Consider the following 19,901-nt stretch of genomic DNA (forward strand, 5'->3'; position numbering starts at 1 on the left):
GTACTGGACTGAATGGAGAAATGTGGATATGTGTGTCATGTTCATATCGGGATCAGAGTCATTATTTTGTGTGTCTTTAATTTTGCGAATAGCACCTGACTCACGAAATTTGCGAAAATAAAAACCTCACAAAATATTCAGTGTATACAGTATCTGATTTTAACTTTGATGGATGAAGCATACAAGTACAGCGCATTCTTGTCATACATTTCACTAACATGCAGTGCAGTTTGTATTTCATTTCAAGAAAATTTCAGTCCACCTGTCAAACCTCAAGGTAACAACTTGGCTAAGTCCATTCAACCTTTAGAGTGCAATATCATATAAAGGCAGCATAGATAAGATTATACTAGCTTAGGGATATTTTCCAAGGATAAAATAATCAACACATTAATAGCAGCAGATTGAATAAATCCATGTATTAAAGGAATCATTCGAAAGTCATTGCATGATCTGTCACTTTTCCTAATGTGAATGTGAATGTGACGTAACATATCTTTTCATACAATGCAGTGGAGAAACAATATTATGATTTCTACATTTTTCATTCCTTTGGAATCAAACACATCTTTTATTGCTCAAAGAATAGTTCTTTTAAAGCGCTTGCTTATTAATTCTTTCATCGGTAAACTATCAAGCATTTCATAGCACATCCCATGATTTTCCCCCCTAAAATGGGTGGGGACTTGGAGCTACTTCTTGACATAATTTGACAGAATGTGTCATTTCCTTGCAATACATGCGTCTGTATGCTGTAGTCAAAATCATAGGCAACAGCCTGTCATACTAATATAAAGTATTGGGGGGAAAAAGAGGGAAGAAAGAGAAGAGTCTCTAATTATGCCTTCCCTTTGCATATCGAATGACATGCATTATTCCGGGTATATCCACCCTTGAAATAACATCTATAATCTACGGCAACCGGGTTTTCCAATTCCGAAATTGGCTCCCCAATACACAGATTAATAGGACGTGAGGCGGCCCCAGCCGACCCTTAATGTCTTGTTCCTCCCCGATTCCTTGCGTAGAACGGGGAACACCGATCATGCCCACTATGGGAATAGCAGAGTGGAAGTTGGCGTAATGAATATAATGAGGCACTATTTCACTGTGGTAAACACATGTAGCGTCTATAGGTAGCTTTTTGATTGAAAAGTCATCCCTTTTTCATTTTAATCTTTTGTGTGTCTTAATTTCCCTCTCCATTTATCTTCTCACTATCTTGTAATTCCCATTCGCACAGCCCCTGGACGGAAATATCATTAACTTTGTAGGATTGGCACAGGCAATTCTCAATGGGGTAAAAATGATCTCCTGTAGACAATAAAGTAAATAAATACATAGGATAAATCCTTCTCATTCAAAGAGGAATTGCAAAAAAAAAATAAAATAAAAAATGATTCATACATGAAGACAAAGAAGGTGAATATTAATTCCAGGAAAACAAAATACTAAGGTATACAAAATATTGCAGTAAGTTCACTGTAAACACAACAGCTAATTGGGTAAAAAAAAAACTTAATTACAAACAAATTCAAATTTCAAACATCTAACTTGCTTCCTGACAATTGGAAAACTTGCCTGTGTTTTGCAAAAAATCAATGTTTCAAGAGTTCATGTACATTGTACAAGTTAAAGGACAAGTTCACCTTCATTAACATAAGGATTGAGAGAATGTAACAATATTAGTAGAACACATCATTGAAAGTTTGAGGAAAATCGGACAATCCGTTCAAAAGTTATGAATTTTTGAAGTTTTTGTGCAGTCACCGCTGGATGAGAAGACTACTGCATTGTATGATGTCACATGCGTACAACAATATAAGGAAAATATAAAGAAAATTTCACAAAATTTCCTCTGTAAAAAAAAGTACACATTCCCTTGACTCGTTACTGACATATGTTATGGGTAATATTATTCCCATTGCCTTTAGAAAGAGGCAAGTCAAGTGCTCTTTTATTATGCGAAAAAAAGTGAAAATATGTTGAATTTTCTTTACATTTTCTTTATACTATTGTACTCATATGACATTATGAGCCTTAGTAGTCTCCTCATCCAGCGGTTCCAACACAAAAATTTTAAAAATTCATAACTTTTGCATCGATTGTCCAATTTTCCTCAAACTTTCACTGATGTGTTCTACTAATATTGCTTCATTGTCTCAATCCTTATGTTTATGAAGGTGAACTTCTCCTTTAACTGAATTTCAAGTATTGAATTTGTGTTCAACAGGATCAAGTTATCAAAGCTTACAGCACAGGTATATCATGAGATCTTAAGGGCATACCTGTAAAACAAAATCAAACGACTATTGATATCAGCACAATGCATGACTTAGTGCGAAATTGAGCATAGATTTAATACATTAAAATTATACTGAAAATAAAAAAAAAACATCCAAATGACTGAATGATAATGAAAAACAAAAAATATACTGTGAGGATTCAAGGCACTTCTTCTTGCCCTACATAAAATTACTCATAGTACTGTTTTTTTTAGACTGGGCAATTCATCCCGACACTCAATCGCTACAAAGCATTTCTGATAATGCATTCGTACTATGGCAAATATCCACTAGGAATTCTCCCTTGTGCACTATACACGATAGGTATCCTCTGACGTCAATGCTAATGATGTTTTCCTCTCATCATTGGGGCATACCCTAGTCCACAAGCTACACACACACACTCACACAAACAAACATACATACCCACCCTCACACAGACACACACATATACACAGAGAAAACAAAGTTTTAAAGCATGATTGTAGACGAAACATACGTTTTTCCTATGACATGAAAGCTTTTAAATACTGTTAACATTATGAACTCTTGCGTTACTGTTTCAGTTTGAATTTCAGATTGATGTTCAATATCAAGATCTACTTGTATAAAGTAGCATGTGTATATTTTGCTTCATATTCCACTGTTGACAGCATCGTCTGCATGTCTGAATATCCATCAATGTCACACAAAGTGTGATATAAAACTGGTGATAAAACATAACCACACAAAATTTCATGCTTTACAGTCTCTATATCAGTTTCACACAGAAAGATATATCACTGACTTTTTTAAAATGACACAACTTTTCTGTTATACACAATTTTATTCAGAATGTGTCTGATAACAATGGCTTTTGAAGGAAAATGAAATACAGACCAATTCATTTTGGTGACAACACAGAATCACTATATTATAAATTGAATGTATCTAGAGCTGTATACACTGTACATACAAATTGTACATGTAGGCACCTACACTGTAACTACTATACATCCCTGAGTGCATGAAGATGAAAGTTAAAAATCCTTTGAAAATGGAGCAATGCCTCATCTTAACTGCATGTCTACAACTGCTTTATTTTGTCAGAAGACATCTCCATGACAACAAGAAAATGAATAAAATACAAAACAAAACAAAAACAACAACCACACACCTGCACACAATGATCCAGTATTTTACACTATACTGCAGCAGGACAAAGTCTGCAGTCACTCACACTGTATGCATACATTCCACAGTGGGGCAAAAAATTGTGAACTACGTATGAAACATAACAGAGATCATTGGGTTTCACTGTTTCAGTTCAAAGATCACATTCCTGGATTCAATTTGGAGCAAAAGATAGAGGTACAAAGAGGTCACTAAACAAAAGAGATGTACAAGCATATGTGGAATGAAAGAGAAAGATGCGAGAGAGGGAGAGAGGAATCTAGGGAGAGGAAAGAGTGGAGAAAGAGAGGTTGCAGCATTTCACACCAAGAAGAGGGGCTGAAGGGGTCATGGTTAGAGTCAAACTGTGCCCTAGACCCTGGACAGACAGGTATGCAGGGCAGTGGTGTCTGTTCCCACCTTCCTGGTTTAAAAGAAAGGGGGGGGGGGGGGGAAGGGGGAGGGAAGAGGTTTTGCTTGTGCTACAGTAGGTTGTGGGAAAACCTGGAATCTGAACGACGACAACAACAACAAATTGCTCTATGACCCAACATTCCTCATTACAGGGAAAGCTAAAGTATTCACCGACTTCTAAATTCTTCCCTTCCTATGCTACCTGCTGAAAGGTAGCACCACAAAACACTGTCATGTGGGAAGGGGGGGGGGGGGACCTGCCTTGATCCATTTATCCACACAGCTGGGCCTAGGAGAACTCCTGAAACTTGTGCTTTGACTTTAATGTGCACCGTCTGTTCTGTTCATACAGAGAATCACCTCTCGCCATGAAATTGCTAAGTTTGAAAATCTGACAATCTGTTCTAATGCAGAGTAGAGTCAACTAGGATGCCTCTACCTAGATGTGACTACTATGATTTACACATCTAAAATTTTTTAGATGAAGTGAATGTCTCTTAACCTTTGACCTTTGACCTTGAAAAGCGCACCTTGCCATCCTTCAAATATTCTTCCATGCATTCCATCTTTCATACGGAACTATTTCCACTTGACTTTCCTGTAAAAAGTTATGACTTGAAAAGATATTTAGCTGAAGTTCAATGACCTCTGACCCTGACCTCTACATTTTCATGATGAAAATCAAACCTGCATGTTTTTCATGGATTTTACCGTAGAGCTACAACTCAAGTATGCTTTTTGCTTACACATGTACACATCTTGTTGTATAGCTTGGCCAAGCGTTTTAAACAGACATCATAATTTCTGAACTCTAAGTTAAAGGGGAAGGCTAGTAACTGATCAGTGGGAATCAGTGGAAATGCTGGGAGATGATTGTTCCAATCCTTATGGGATTCATTCAAGAGTTCATTGTATATCTATTGTTGTGTGAAAATGATTTGCTTCAGAACGGTCTCATATTCAAGTAATGTGCAGATTAATGCTCCGTCACTGACCAGGGACGCTAACCTGGAAGCATTAAACTGCACATTACTTGAATATAAGACCATTCTGAAGCAAATCATTTTCACACAACAATAGATATACAATGAACTCTTGAATGAATCCCATAAGGATTGGAACAATCATCTCCCAGCATTTCCACTGATTCCCACTGATCAGTTACTAGCCCTCCCCTTTAAAATTGTATTCTCTTCAGTATTTCATAAGTGGTTTCTAATTACATGTATCACACAAAAAGTTCAAATCTGAATCCCCATCTCAACCAAAACCAAACCACACCATTCATTCATAAGATCTGGAAGGACAGAAGGGCAAATGGACAAATCAACTGACATTTATTGTGTCTCAAGCCGATGGGTTATTTGCGCTGTGCTGGAGTTCATATTTGCATTATTTCATGCAACAGGACTCCTGATGGCAACATCACTTCAGCTACATGTATCACACTTGCATGTGTTTCTACACTGCTGTCCAACTTCCCTTCTGAAAGCTTACACTGCAACTCAGTGTGGCAGAGACACGAAAGGCCACAGGTAGTGGGAAGTCTACAAATGTACATAGTTGTAGCTGGGTGAAACTTCAGATCATTATATGCGTACACACGCCCACTCTTGTGGCAAACACGTAACAGGCTGACTGGTCAGCATGTATCATGCACATCATACATAAAGTTTCATTCATCCTTGAAATGCTGACATCTGTACAGGGCTAAACATGAGCTTTTTTGTCTGGTGGCCTGTTTGGACCACTAAAATCTTTAAATCTGAAATTTTGGTAGCCCAAAAGACGCCCAAAATAAAAGCAGAGACCTGTAACAATCCATTTTGAATCTTACTTGCCTGGATGGGCCATTAAAAGATAAATTTGGTGGCCAACGCCAATCTTTTAGTAGCCTCAGCCCATCGGGGCATCACTAAATTCAAGCTCTGCTGTATCAAATTTGAAATACTGTACACATTAAGGGCATTATTTACCATTTCCAGATGAAACAAAAACCCGGCTTCAGTGCTTAAAATTGTTCTGAAATGTGAGTTAAGGATAGAAAGAACGAATGTAAAAATCTTTATCATGATAATCAATGTCACATACTGTTAAATATACAAAATGTTAACAATAGTTATAATAAAATTGATTCTAGACTAAACTGTCTACAGTTACGGTTTATTGAGAAAAATAGTAATATCTCCTTTATATTCAAGGCTTTATTGTGAAATGTTTATATGATAGGATGTTCTGTGGTACAACTGACCTATACTATGCATCAACTGTTATGATTTGAAAATTTGTTAAAATCACTGCTCCCTACATAGTAAACTGTACCTTTAATTATATCTAGAACAATCTATTTATACAACATTGATGCATTCAAGAAAACTGCATAACACTGCAGGAACTGGAACCATAAACTGAGAGAGAAAATCTGACTATATGCAACAATTCCTTTTCATAAAGATGGCTTTGGTTGATGTGAGCAGGTTCAAGCTACAGTATAAACGTGGTGGAAAACGACTTTGTGTTTAATCAACTTCACAGAAATGCATCTCTGGCCCACAAGCATTTGCAACTGCACTCTTTTTGGTGTTTCAGAAACACATTTCTAACCCCATAATCAATCAGCTTTGTGTTTTAATATTAGCTGCCCAAAACTCCCTGAAAGTTGTTGGAAAACCTTAATTCTGCATGAGAAATGAGTTGATAAACACACCCTACACTGTGTATATTGGAGAGAGCCACTAGATATTCATGGTCACTACAGGCATTTATATGACATACAGTATCAGATACACAGGCCACAAGAGGAAATGATCTAAAGCAATCTGCCTGCGATGAGACATCAGTGCTATCATGCAAACACATCCTCAGTGAACTTTGACATGTTATTATATCTCAGTTATGCAGGGACATTTTACCTACATTGTACAATTGTATAAATTGGCTTTGTGCATAATTTCATCAAAATAAGAGAGAGAAAGTGGTGGGCAAAAGAACAATAGGTGAGCATCAAGACCAGACAATTGTGCATGATACTATTGTACATTGTAGTATGCTAAAATATACATTATGTACAAGTACAATGTGTACACACAGTACAGCAATGCATTTTCAGCAGTTTTGATAATACCAAGTATCTAACTGAAACTAGGAAAAACTAGAAATGTTGCTATGGCAACTGGTATGCCTCCACCATAATGCATGATTCTCTTGATAGGTCCATAGTAGATGTGGACAATGTGTGATTACATTTTCACAATATTGGCAAAACATTAAAATGACATGTTTGTCACAAATGTGTTGAATGTTCACCTTCCTTGACCTAGGTTTAATTGGATGAATATGAGAGCATGTGTTTAGGGATTTTAAGGACTTTTACTTGACTTTGACCCTTCCACAAGTTTATGCATTGAGTAATTTTCAAGGTAAGGCAAAAAAAGTGCAATTTCTGTATTGAATAATAAATTGTTACCATTTTCATCTGGCCTTTGACCCTAAAATTCATAAGAGAATCACTGTCAGGCAGAACATGCATAAATATGTACTAAGTTTCAAGATACTGTACGAGCTGAAATTTTCGCGTACAGATATTTTCGCGAATTGCTACTAGGAGGACATTTTCATGTGTTGTTAATTTCGCGGTTGCGAGGTCTAACTGTACTTATCTATTCGCAAGTTGTCATTTTCGCGGTTCAAAGGCGATTCGCGAAATTCGCGAAAATAAAACCACCGCAAAAATTTCAGCTCGTACAGTAACTTGAGCCACTTCCGAGATATGGAGGAAGAAGTAAGTTCAGCACTTTCACTTGGTCTTTGACCTACTGACCTTTGACCTTATTGGAAAAAAAAAAACACACAAACTTCCCAGAGAATCTCTACTGGGTTATACATGCATACACTATCAAAGTTGAAAAAAATAAAAAAATAAAAATGAGGGAAACAGTAAAATTTTGAAGTGTTGCCCTTGACCTTTGATCCCTGACTTTTGACCCCATGAACCTCAGATTCCATAGATAATCACTGCCAGTCAGTACATATACAAGTATATACTATGTTCCATGAAGATACCTTGAACAATTTCCAAGATATGGAGAAAAAAGTGAAATTTTAACATTTTTACTTAACCTTTTGCCCTTTGACCTCATGACCCCAAACTTTCACCAAAGAATCTTAATTGGGTAATACGTGTATACACTAAAGTTTCAAGAAAATATCTTCAGGCATTGCATAGATATGGGGAAAATGGTGAAATTTTAAGCATTTGACCTTGACCTTTTGACCTTTGACCAAGAGCATGTGCACCCAAAAGTTGATAGGCACAACTTCACCCCCTAATACACATACATGCCAAGTTTCAATAGGATACCTCAAAAGCTTTTTTAGTTACGCTGTCCACAAAATTCATTACGGACGGACGGAAGGACGGACGGACAACCCGAAAACATTATGCCTCCGGCACCACTTCGTGGCGGAGGCATAAAAACAAACCAAAAACAAGAGACCTGGTGGTCTTGCGCTCACCCGAGTACCGCAAATTCCTTCAATGCATTCTTGCAGACTATTACCTGAGATCATTTGGAACTTGGGGGGCAGCTTCGAGAGCTGGGGGCATGGTGTTGGGACGTTGGTTTTTAAATTCACTGAGATGCATGGTATAACTAAGCACTATGATTTAATGGTAAGTGGTGTTTGGCAATATCAATTAAAAACTATTGTTAATATATTCAATGCAAAATAATGAAATGATGCTTTCCCAAGTGGACCTTTCTGGTTTCAAGAAATCTGTCAGCCCTGACAAGTTGTCAGTAAAATCCTTGATTTGATTGGCTGAGAAGCTCGAGTCACTGACTGTTAGGGTGACTGTCAGGGCTGACAATTTTCATGAAATGGTGCCCTGGTCTACAGTGTATGCACGCTCATCCTTTGCTTGAACACGATTCATGATTTCATAAATTTTACATCAGACAGGCTTACAAGTGTAAGCATTATGTTGCTTTGAAAACAAATGAAGCACCTAACCCGCTGAGAAAAAAAGGAAGGTCATTTGTATCCATGATGTACACATGGGTGCAACTATAAAAAGAAAGAAATCATTCAATGCATCCCTACCATAATGGCTGCTTAAAAGTGGGTGAGGTATTCAAATTGTTAAAAGCATGCAAATCAGCAAGGCCGGAGTGAGAGAACCATATCATGGATATGACCCTCATTGCATTTAGATTTACACAAGACACAACAGTCAATATATGGTACTGATATGTATCACAAATTCAACAAATTTTATACACTGTTATCTAGTATGGTTCACCCCAGTGAACAGTTTTATTACATTCTTAACTTCTACGATATATGTTGGTACATGTATGTACATGCTTGAAATCTGTTTTATTGCAATCAGCTGATCTGCACTGCACATTACTTTCATAGCACATTCTATGGAAGCTGTAAAAATGAAAAGAAAACCCCAATGAAATCAAGAAGCGAGTTCAACATAAAAAGAGATGAGTTTTAATAGTACAACCTTCAGAGATGTCAAGTTCAAAAAATTTTTATGAGTGAGATTTTCATGACTCGGCGTTTTGGCGCTCGCGCGCATGCGCACGCGAACGAGGAGGGTGTCACCCCTCCCATGGTATGGAGCTTTTTTGAATTATTAGCTCTTAATGATGCGATCTGGTGCATACTTAAGTGACTATTTTTTACTAACTTTGAAAGACAAAAGGGAAATATACCTTCAATTGAAACTATCACTTGAATCCTTTGAGCTATGCTCCTTATTTTTGGCACAAATTGCAGACTTTTTGGCACAAATTGCAGCTACACTGAATTGACGGCCAGCACATGCGCACACAAACATCTTATCCGTTCATGGATTTGAAATTTGTTCGCATGTGATGTGTGCGTATGTGCTGGTCGTAGTAATCAGTGTATGTAGCTCTCCCAAGGTCCTCTCGACAGAGTCACATTCAGTCATCAATTCGAACAGAAAGGGACTATTGGCAGAACCAAACGTTGCCCGAAGCCTGTTTTCAAGACTTCAACTTAATTGGTAAATCTTCAAATTGAAGAATTTTGTGGATTTTAAGTTGATATTTACCGCCATACTAAATCTGTCATGATCCTGAATGCTACAATGCGAAGCCCCATTACGCTATGTGTATGGGGCTGCTGGTCGCTATGCGTATGGGGCTGCTGGTCGCAGTTAATTGCATGATTACTAAGAAATGAGAGCACTTTGGGGCGAGTAAGTCTCACAGTGTTAGTTATATGATAGATACTTTAACCTGAAACACGGAAATTCAGGGAAACTTTTGAGGTACCAAAACTTTTTATTATCTTTAAAGTCCAAAGAAAGTTCTGGTACGCCTGCAAAAGTTGTCAAATTTTGCCCCAAAATGTGAACGTGTGCCTAGGAAATGTGAGGAATAACGCTGTAATAACAAGATATTCGAAGGGTAACGACGAAAATGGGAAATATTAACCAAAAACGTTCAGTCTCAGAACTTACCCGAACGGGGTCAGGCTAGACTCGGACTAGGGGATAACTCGGTCTCGCTGTGCTTGGCGGCGGGATGAGTTGTATTGGTTGTCCCTCTGGATTGTACAGCGTTGTACTATGCATATGGGAGCGGCCTGTATAAACTACATTGTAGCGTTCTGGCTACTCGCAGTAATGGTCCGAGTTGTTACAACGCGCGCATCAAAAACCTCTTTGGCGCGCATGCAAAATTAGTGTGCGCCTCAAGCACCTCTAAAAGCAATCAAAGACGCTTGATAAACAACAACAAAAACTTCAAAGACCGCGCGTCTCAGCAACTGAGGTGATGTGCGTATTTAGGCTTGAGGACCGCGCGCTGTCCATTTGTTTTGTACAGGATTACCACGCACTTTCCTGTCTGCTCATCAAGGCCTTGTTTGGTACCCGTAGTATAGAGTACTGATGAACATGGCGATCACGAACTGTGTGTAAATTGTCTGAAATAGGGTCGAGTTTTCCCTGAGACCGAGTTAGTCTGGAGCCTTCTGGAATAAAAGTCGGTCTACCGACTTTTATTATTTTTCTCAAAATACTCCAAAACGACTCATCATTCCGGCAAACCGCGTCAGCCAGGTAAGTTTCTTTGTAGACTCTTTCGATATATTGCAAGCAAATATGAAATGGTGTCAGACGGGTTCTCAGGCCCTTACCAGAACTTAGTTTTCACTTTAAATACAATGTCCCAAAGCCTACTAGTCTCCCTTGAAGGGTAATCATACTGTATTTGTCATTACAACTTTGGTGTTGGTGTTAGTGTTGCTACACGTGCCAGACCCACAGTCATGTCTATGGATGCACAATAGTACGTGCATAATCTACACTGATGCAATGGTGGCCTGAGGAATGTACACGAACACTAGTAAGACTTGGCTACACAAATCTGAGTGTGGGAGCTGGATTATGTGAAGACTGTTGCATTTTGGAGAAGTAATTAAACATATTGCTATTTTAATCAACCTTCCCCATTATGTGTCTGAAACTATTATGCAGTTTAAACTATTAGTATGACTACATCTTTCAAAACGTGACTTGAGCCAAGCACCACAATCCATGGACTTTGCAGTAGTGTGAAGATAACACCAGGTGTTGGGATTGATAATTGCGACCGTTATCGCTTGCATCAATCTGACCATCGGTGTTTGAGCTTGATTTAAGGCAGTTGATTGAAAGATAGCATTAACACCAGCACTACATTTTAGCACCAACCTTGAAATCACCCACTGTATTTGTACATTTGCAAATACTTGGCTCATCGGCAAATTTCCTTTTGTTTTAAGCATGTCATCAAGTTTTGGCATGGTGCATGGAATAATGGCACATTTTCTGAAATGATGTTGGGCAAAAACTTTCAACATTTTGCTTTGATACTAAAATCCCTGTTGGACAACCTTGCTGGACATACATGTACATGTACAATGTACCTGTGCATTATTTCATTTGCAGAATTGCAAACACTGAAACTCACAACATCTGAACACAGTCTGACTACCATTTTTAGGTCGAGAAAAACAGATTTTATTCAAAATGATGCAAACACAGGTGACATACACTGTAATCTATTTAATATGACAGTTATGGACTACATTTGCACAAGGCCAGACGAATATGCGCCATACAGGTGTATCTGATAAGAAACTTCCATAAGACACAATGGAAACACACAGTGAACTGTTTTTGACATGCTGTTATGCGTCGGACATCGCCTTAACCCAATGAGGACGGACTGATTTTGCTACAGTACGCATTATCCACAGACACCTGCCTGAGTATACTAGGGACTCGTCCTGAACAGGTCGCATGCATTTTTCAGTTGATGTGACAATCAAATTCTATAATATTAATAAATTTGATATAATATGAAAGAAGAAGTCAGTCTGAATATCTTATTGGAACACTAGTACATGACTCTGACAATAAATTTATGTCAACATCAATAGAACTAGAAAATCACTCTAAGAGCGCAGACCTCCACCCAGAAGCTAATTTCCACCGATGATCTTGCTCTTCCTATTAAAGAGATTTTTCTCCTCTCAACCACTGGGGACAAGGTCTTTGGGCGAGAGCAGTGATTTCCACCCATAGGTATACATGCTGTAAAATCGCCCGATTTCTGGGAATATAGAAGCCTTTGTTACGTCATAAACCCTCAGCTGCGCGGCGCGCCTCACCCTAGTAGAAACTAAAGCACGCAGTTTAGTGTGCGTTTGAAAACCTCAAAAATGCGTAGCTTGAACTCCCAAGTTCATTGGCCCTACATGTACCTGTCAAAATATAAAAAATCCTTCATAAATTTCCCCAAAATGCTCAGATTACTACCAAAATTTAATCATTTGTTACTTGTGTCATTCTCAACCTTTCCTGTAAGTTTCATCCAAATCTGTTCACTACTTTTTGAGTTATTTTACACACGGACAAACAAACAAACAAAGCAATGGTAATGAAAACATAACCTCCTCCCTTGGCGGAGGTAATAACACCTACGTACATACATTGTATAACCCCATACAGCGTATGTTGGCATCTGCTTTAATACACAAAACCAGCAGGTGCCATGCATAGTTTCAGATTATAGTGTATGTGCTGAATCTAATGGTGCGGTTAGCTTTTTGCTAACTCCATGCCTTGGAGAGTTGATAATACCTTGAAAACACAATCACACTCACAAACCCCATGCCCCTGACAATGACTCTTGGTTCATTCATTAAGCTATTGGAGAACAATACTCATTTGTATTTGTAATGGTCATGAGTGAGTTAACCACACAAACAAGACAGAGGAATTCATGTGGAGTGGCAGCTGTTTACTGATCAACTGCAAAAGTGCATCCACAACGCACGAGTCAGTTTCTTGCAAACAGTATGTGCACAACACCACTTAACAATCTCATTTAATGATGAGTTGGAGTATTACAAATGCCAATTTAAGTGATTCATGAATTCATAATTCATTAAGCTCTTAGTAGGTTAATCACTTGTCCAAAACTTCTAATCGACAAACAGGAGCATGTTACATGTAGCTTCATAAGACTCTTTGGTGATGAATGCAGATAAATGTTGGTAATACAGCATCAGTTCCAAGGCTGTAAAACTTCATACAAGCTATCGTTTGACAGTCCACTGCACTAGACTTGCTGCATGCTCACTGGCTGATGATGCATATTGGCACCCGTACCAAGGTTCAACCTCCTGTGCCAAAGTTTGACCATGCGCAAAAGCGTATAGGTTTCTACATGTACATTGTAGCAGGCGGTCAAATTTTGGATGCCGTTGTGGTCGAATCGTGGGCAGCTTGCATTACTCTCCCCACACTCACTACCGGGTACTGACTGGCGCTTCCTAGCTATGCTGGGGTTATGGTGGTGGTGGTGAAACTTGCCATCCAGCGAAGCAAGACAGGGCGCGTACCAGACTGCAATCATGTGTAAACATTAAAATTACAAACGTATGCACCCAAATAGCACACACAGTATGATGACACAATGGGCCCAAGGGGAGTTGCTTCTGCGCTGGTGAAGATACTTGTTCATAAAATGCACATTTTCTCAACACTGTGCACTCATTAACCGCTTGCTGGAGCCCTCAGGTTAAACAGCTTATCAGTTTTTTTTTGCAAATGCAACTTGGTCATCGTTTCATTCTTACTTGAGGGGAAAAAATTCATATCTTACTCATTCAAAACCAATCTTTCATTAGTATAAGATGCTGCAATTTTATGATATTTATCTTTAACAGTTGGGTATTTTTATGCACTTATGTTCCAAAAAGTTACTCCCAGAATCCCTTTTAGATTATTTTTCGCTGAACAGCACTATCCATAATTATAAAACTAGAAATTCTGCAATCATCTATCTCACATGCTCACCTCATTTTTTTTTTTAAAATTCAGTCATATGTGGTATTTTATCCCAGATAAATTAAAGCATCAAAATCTTTAAATAATTTCAAAATTAAATATAAACAATCTTTATTGGAAGATTACACACATAGCGAATTCAAGGCGTATTTTGTTGTTGCTGTTTTTTTGTTATTGTCCTTACCTCCGTAGTTTTGTTTGGTAATGACTGCACTGTTTTGGCTTGTTCTGTTTTGTCAACTTAACTGACATTTAAAAAAAACCCAAAAGAATCTGTCAAAGGTATGCATGTTACAGTATGGGTCAGCTACAAAGTGTACTCACAAGGGCTTTTTCCTGTCTTGCTGCTTCCCCAACCAATGGCATTGGGCCGAATGCATAAACGCTAGCAATTGCTTGTGCTAACCTTTTACTCGAATCCGTATGCATAAAAACAAGCAATTGCTTGCGAGCAGAAGCTTTTGCTGGCAAGAACAAGCAATTGCTTGCTGCCCGCAAGCAATGGCTTAGAGACCAAGTGTTTGCTTAAAAACGTATGCATAAAACATACCTTTTGCTTGTTCTTGCTAGCAATTGCTTACGATTTTCCAAACTTGGACATTCCCTTTTAAGTATCATTTTCCCATTCATACAAGAAAGACCACACTTGTGCAGGAGTGGTATAAATCTACAAGAAATTACTCTTTAGCAGTGTTAGAAACTTTTTCATTTCAACAACGGGAATGTCCACTGGTCAGCACGAAAAAAAAGGTATATGTCTGACTTCGGTGGAGAGCAAGGAGACCTCTCTCCACGTGAGATCTGGTAGATCCGGGCTACCTCTGTAAGCAGTGATGGGAATCAGCCAGTACGTGTGTGTGTATAGATGTGTGTGTGCGTCTGTGTGCGCATTTATGAGTGCCATTTCATAGCTCTTGCTATGTCAGGAAATGTTTCGCACACACACCCCTTTCAAATACATCTTGCTGTCACACTCGCCTTTGTTCTTGTGTTCGCACAGGCATGACGTTCCTTTTGTTGAAAACGCAAGCAATTGTTTGTGACGGACAAGCAAAAGGTATGGGCACAAGCAAAAGGTTATGCATATGGATTTAAGCAATTGCTTGAGCTAGACCTTTTGCTAGAAGAGCTTGTGCTTTTGCTTGAAGCAATCGCTTACAAGCAATTGCTTGTTTTATGCATTCGGCCCATTGTCTTTGTATGTAGTCATACCGACACATTATTTCTAATTCGTCGCCGGTCACACGAACCAACGAATCCCTCAGGTTTGCGTAAGAATGACAATTCGAGAAAATCGCGTTTGAAGTTAACCCATTTTTGACTTATGGTTGCTGCACTTTCATGTCTATTATTTCCAATTATTTTTGTAGTACATCAGACTTCAATTCTTGCTCTAACTTGTGAAGTTTTATCGAATTGTATTGTTAACAAATAAGCGGAAAATCGTCAAAGAGCTGCATGCATGTATTTTCGGTCTGCAAAGAACGTTGTCATTTTCCATGTGTGTCTATACGTACATGTACATTGAGCGTTGTCATTGTCAACGCATGTATTACATAGTACGCGTACTGTGCGCGCGGTCAATGAACTGTTGAATCTCAAAAATTACATGCAAGTCAATGCGCACTGATTTGTCGGTTCGGTGACCACGCGTACGTGCGTACTAGTACGCGCGGTCACTGAACCGTCGAATCGCCCGATTGTTTTAACACATGCGTCTATGGGGAAAACTAACAATTTCCACAAATGGAATTACATACTTCTACAAAAGTGATAACTACGTAAAAATTACACCGAATTACACACTGAGAATTTCAGAATATGTAGTATGGAATATCTACTATCGAAATGATTGAAAATCTCAAAATTGAAAATTTGACCCAAAATCGAGTGATTCGTCGGTCCGTGTGACCGGCGACGAATTGTACATGTATGTTGTATGTCCTATGAATTTTTCTCTATTTGTATACTCATCTTGTACTTTCATGTTTTATTGTACACATGCTCTGTATATCTTGAATGTTTGGTGCAAAATAAACTGAACTGAAACTGAAAATTGGTAATATGACTGTGGTTTGAAAGAAAAGCAATTTTCTAGAGATACAGTGTAGAAATGTCACTCCACCATGAAATTTGAAACATTGCAGAGAAGTTGGTAAAACATGAGAGAATACAATCTGAATTATTCTGTGATCACAACGATCCTAGACTACAGTAGTATCAATATTCAATGTTAAAACAATGCATGGACGGTGGTTTCTAAACCTCTGGGTTGCAAGTCAATGTCAGATTATCGCTCAAATGGACTCTTTGTTTCGCTGTCTTTACGTGATAGTTGGGGAAACATTTTTGTTTGCCTAAAATGAACATAACACTTACAGCTCATGTAGGTTCTTGAATGTACAATATGATGTATGTGCATACATGTAGAGGTTGCAGTGTTGAGATTTTCCTGCTTTTCGCACAACCAGAAACTAGCGCGAAAATAAAAGCACGCAAATATTTTTGCTTGCCACATGTTCCAGTAGTTGGTGTCTTGCTTCTGCGGAACTAAAAACATTTAAGACTCATCTCACCCGACCAAGTGCGAAATATAAGTCACGCAAAACAATTCCACTTTTACACTAATTAAGCCCTATGAGTGGGCTATGCAGTAATCAGTACAGTATGCCACACATATTAATAACTGTGATTAGTGTAGGGTAACATCCCCAGTATTCGGTCACTTAAGCTTTTTTTGCAATATTTTTCAAACTAAAATAATACATACATACATCATATCTACAGCAATGTATGTGAAATATATCAAATTTCTTTAATCTCAACTTTCATTTTGTTAAATATCTCACAGAGTTGCACAAAATCCCGAAATATTTCACCTTGAAAATTCCCCAGTATTCGGTCACGCGATGTGTGCGTTCAAAGTCAATGCGTGTTCAAGGCAGCTGAAAAATGCACGCGCATGCTACCTTGTTGGCGCAAAATTGCATCGGGGGAGTTTCCTGTTGTGAATGAGTGTGCAAGTATGTGAATTAATGTGATTTGGGTGTGTTGTGACAGTTGAACTTACTGGCTGGTGACTAGTGATAAGTGACCGAATACCGGGGGCTGACCGAATACGCTGGTGCCCTTACCCTATCTGACCGAATTCTAAAGTTCTAGGATCGTGTCATTGTCGAAAATGATCTCCGTCATCTAATGAAATGTTAGATGCCGCTGCCGTAAAGCAGACGTAATCCAGATCTATGGACTGTAATATTAATAATATTATGGTGTTATACTCTTGAGAAACCCATCCAATGGCAATAATACTCCAGGAACCTGTATAACCCTGCTGCAGGGTCATTGTTCTGCCACTTTTGGATTGTGGTGCGTAGTGCCCAGGCCCAACTCACTGTTGTAGGGAGGTCATATAGCCGTAGTCGGCTGACCTTGTCAGTACAGCCCACATGCCACACTTGCACACCGTAGCACAGGCAAATAGGTATCGATATCTACTTTTAGTACTAATGTAATAGCCTACTACACTAGTAAGTGTAGGCCTACTGCTGGTACTAAACTACACACTGCACTAGACTACTACGATCCTCACTCGGGTACGGTACAATGTATGTAATTTACGCCAATGACGGTCTATGCAACTGATGTGACTGGACAGTAGGGTTTCTACTGCTATAAATGCTCCTTTACGCACGCGTCGTGTATTGACGTGCCGGTGACTGGACTGGCATAAAAAGAAGGACGACAATTAGCGTAAGACTAGAGCTTCGTCAAATTCCTGAAATGCTTTATTTGTTACACTACGGGCTGATGAATATTAAAATTAAGTTATTATCAGTCGCAAAAATCAAAGCAAACGCTAAGTTTCTCTCTTGTCTCACCAAAGAAAATCGTTGTCTTTATCTTCATACGAATTGTGAACTCCATTGTAATTGTACACGGGAGGTGCATGTGTCCGCTTTCTTCCCCGAACGGCGACCCGTGTTGTCTGCCTGCTGCCAGCGTTGTTGTTTGCCATTTCCCCTACTTTCGCGAAACCGCAGGGGCTGAAATTTCTCCAGCAAATGCTCCAAGCTCTCAACAAATTCGCAGGGATTTCTGCAGTGCAATCTACTCTCCAGCAAACGCTCTACGCTTTTTGACCTCGACACTGTGTGATTTTTCTTCCAAAAGTCATGTTTTCGCAAAATATGTCAATTTTCGCGTTGTGAGTAATGACAACACCATTCCGGATGTGTGCGAAAGAAGACTTATTCCGCATGCGCATAGCCAGCTCGCTATGAGCCCGCCGTGCAGGCTGATGGGAAATTCCAAGGGTATCGCTAGAGCTCGTTGCTGCTGTGCTACGCAATTCCAAAATGAATGCGGCGTGTTCAGATTTTTTTTTTTTTTTTTCCCGCTATATAGATCTACTTTTTAGTAAATACCTCTCCAAATTGTATCAACGCATTTTAGTTCATCTCGTTTTCGCAATTTCCGTATTTTGTTTGAAATATTCTAAATAGTAAGTGAATAAAGTAGTTCTCTCGACTCGTATGAGATAAGACTAGGTTACATAGGGTTATCGAAAAATTTCGACCATCAAAACCAAGTTTTCGTACCCAAAATTGTTCTCTCCTGCAGGTGCTACTTTCAGTAAAAGGTCATTCTTGTGCAACTTTTTTGTGTTGTATCGGATTTGACTCAAGGAGAAAGCTCACATTATACGATGTAGGCCTACTAGTCTTGAAGGCTTTCTAGGTAATCATTTACATTAACTATTTAGGCCTCACTTTTTTGGGGCCTACATATTCCAAGTCCAAACCGAAGTAATGATCTTTTTATACCAAGTTACATGTATCTACGGTCCATTTCTTTTTTATTAAACTTAATTTATTCCATTAATATATTTATATTTATATGTATAATATAATCATTATGTATGCCTACACTTTTATACTTTATAGTAGTAGTAGTATAGCAGTAGTAGTAGTAGTAGTATAGTAGTAGTAGTAGTAGTAGTAGTAGTAGTAGTAGTAGTAGTAGTAGTAGTAGTAGTAGTAGTAGTAATATAATTTTTTGCTGTGTCGTGGTATCCAGGGCCTAAAAATATTTTGATATTTATATCAAGGGACGCAGATAGAAGGGAAGCAAAAAGAATCAATGAAATTATAAAACTTTTATATTTTGTGGAATAACAAGGAGGTGGAAGGTCCCTTATACATATTCGGATATATAATCTTTATACAAATATATATATATATATATATATATATATATATATATATATATATATATATGAAGAGTTTGTTTGCAAAAACCGATAAGTCCATATTTGCCAAATGGAGATATTTGCGATTAAAGGTCAAGAAAAATAAAGAGAATAATAAGAAAATTTTTGCTTCTTTTGACCATATCTTAAAAAATATACCTTTATATGTAGTGACCAATATATCATTTAAAAGGTATTATTTTGTACTTTATGACAGAGATCGTACTTCAAAATCTTCAAAAATGGACTTATCGGTTTTTGCAAACAAAGCCTTCATATATATATATATATATATATATATATATATAACATATATATATATATATATACTTGTATACCCATCATGTATATCACATTTTAATATATACCTATATATATATATATATATATATATATATAGATATTTTTGTCATGT

At 38.1% G+C, this 19,901-nt stretch overlaps 1 protein-coding gene across 1 annotated transcript in view; it reads right to left on the bottom strand.

Annotated features, from left to right (window-relative positions):
• The window catches only part of LOC140240344 (E3 ubiquitin-protein ligase COP1-like), a 57,337-nt gene extending 38,980 nt beyond the window's left edge, over positions 1-18,357 (bottom strand). Inside the window, exon 1 of the mRNA XM_072320108.1 lies at positions 18,117-18,357. Within this exon, the coding sequence (XP_072176209.1) occupies positions 18,117-18,253 (137 nt within the window). The 5' untranslated portion in view covers positions 18,254-18,357. The remainder of the gene's footprint in view (positions 1-18,116) is intronic.
• Positions 18,358-19,901: the final 1,544 nt, after the last annotated feature.

Source organism: Diadema setosum, chromosome 17 (assembly GCF_964275005.1).
Source record: "Diadema setosum chromosome 17, eeDiaSeto1, whole genome shotgun sequence".
Classification (NCBI taxonomy): Eukaryota; Metazoa; Echinodermata; class Echinoidea; order Diadematoida; family Diadematidae; genus Diadema; species Diadema setosum.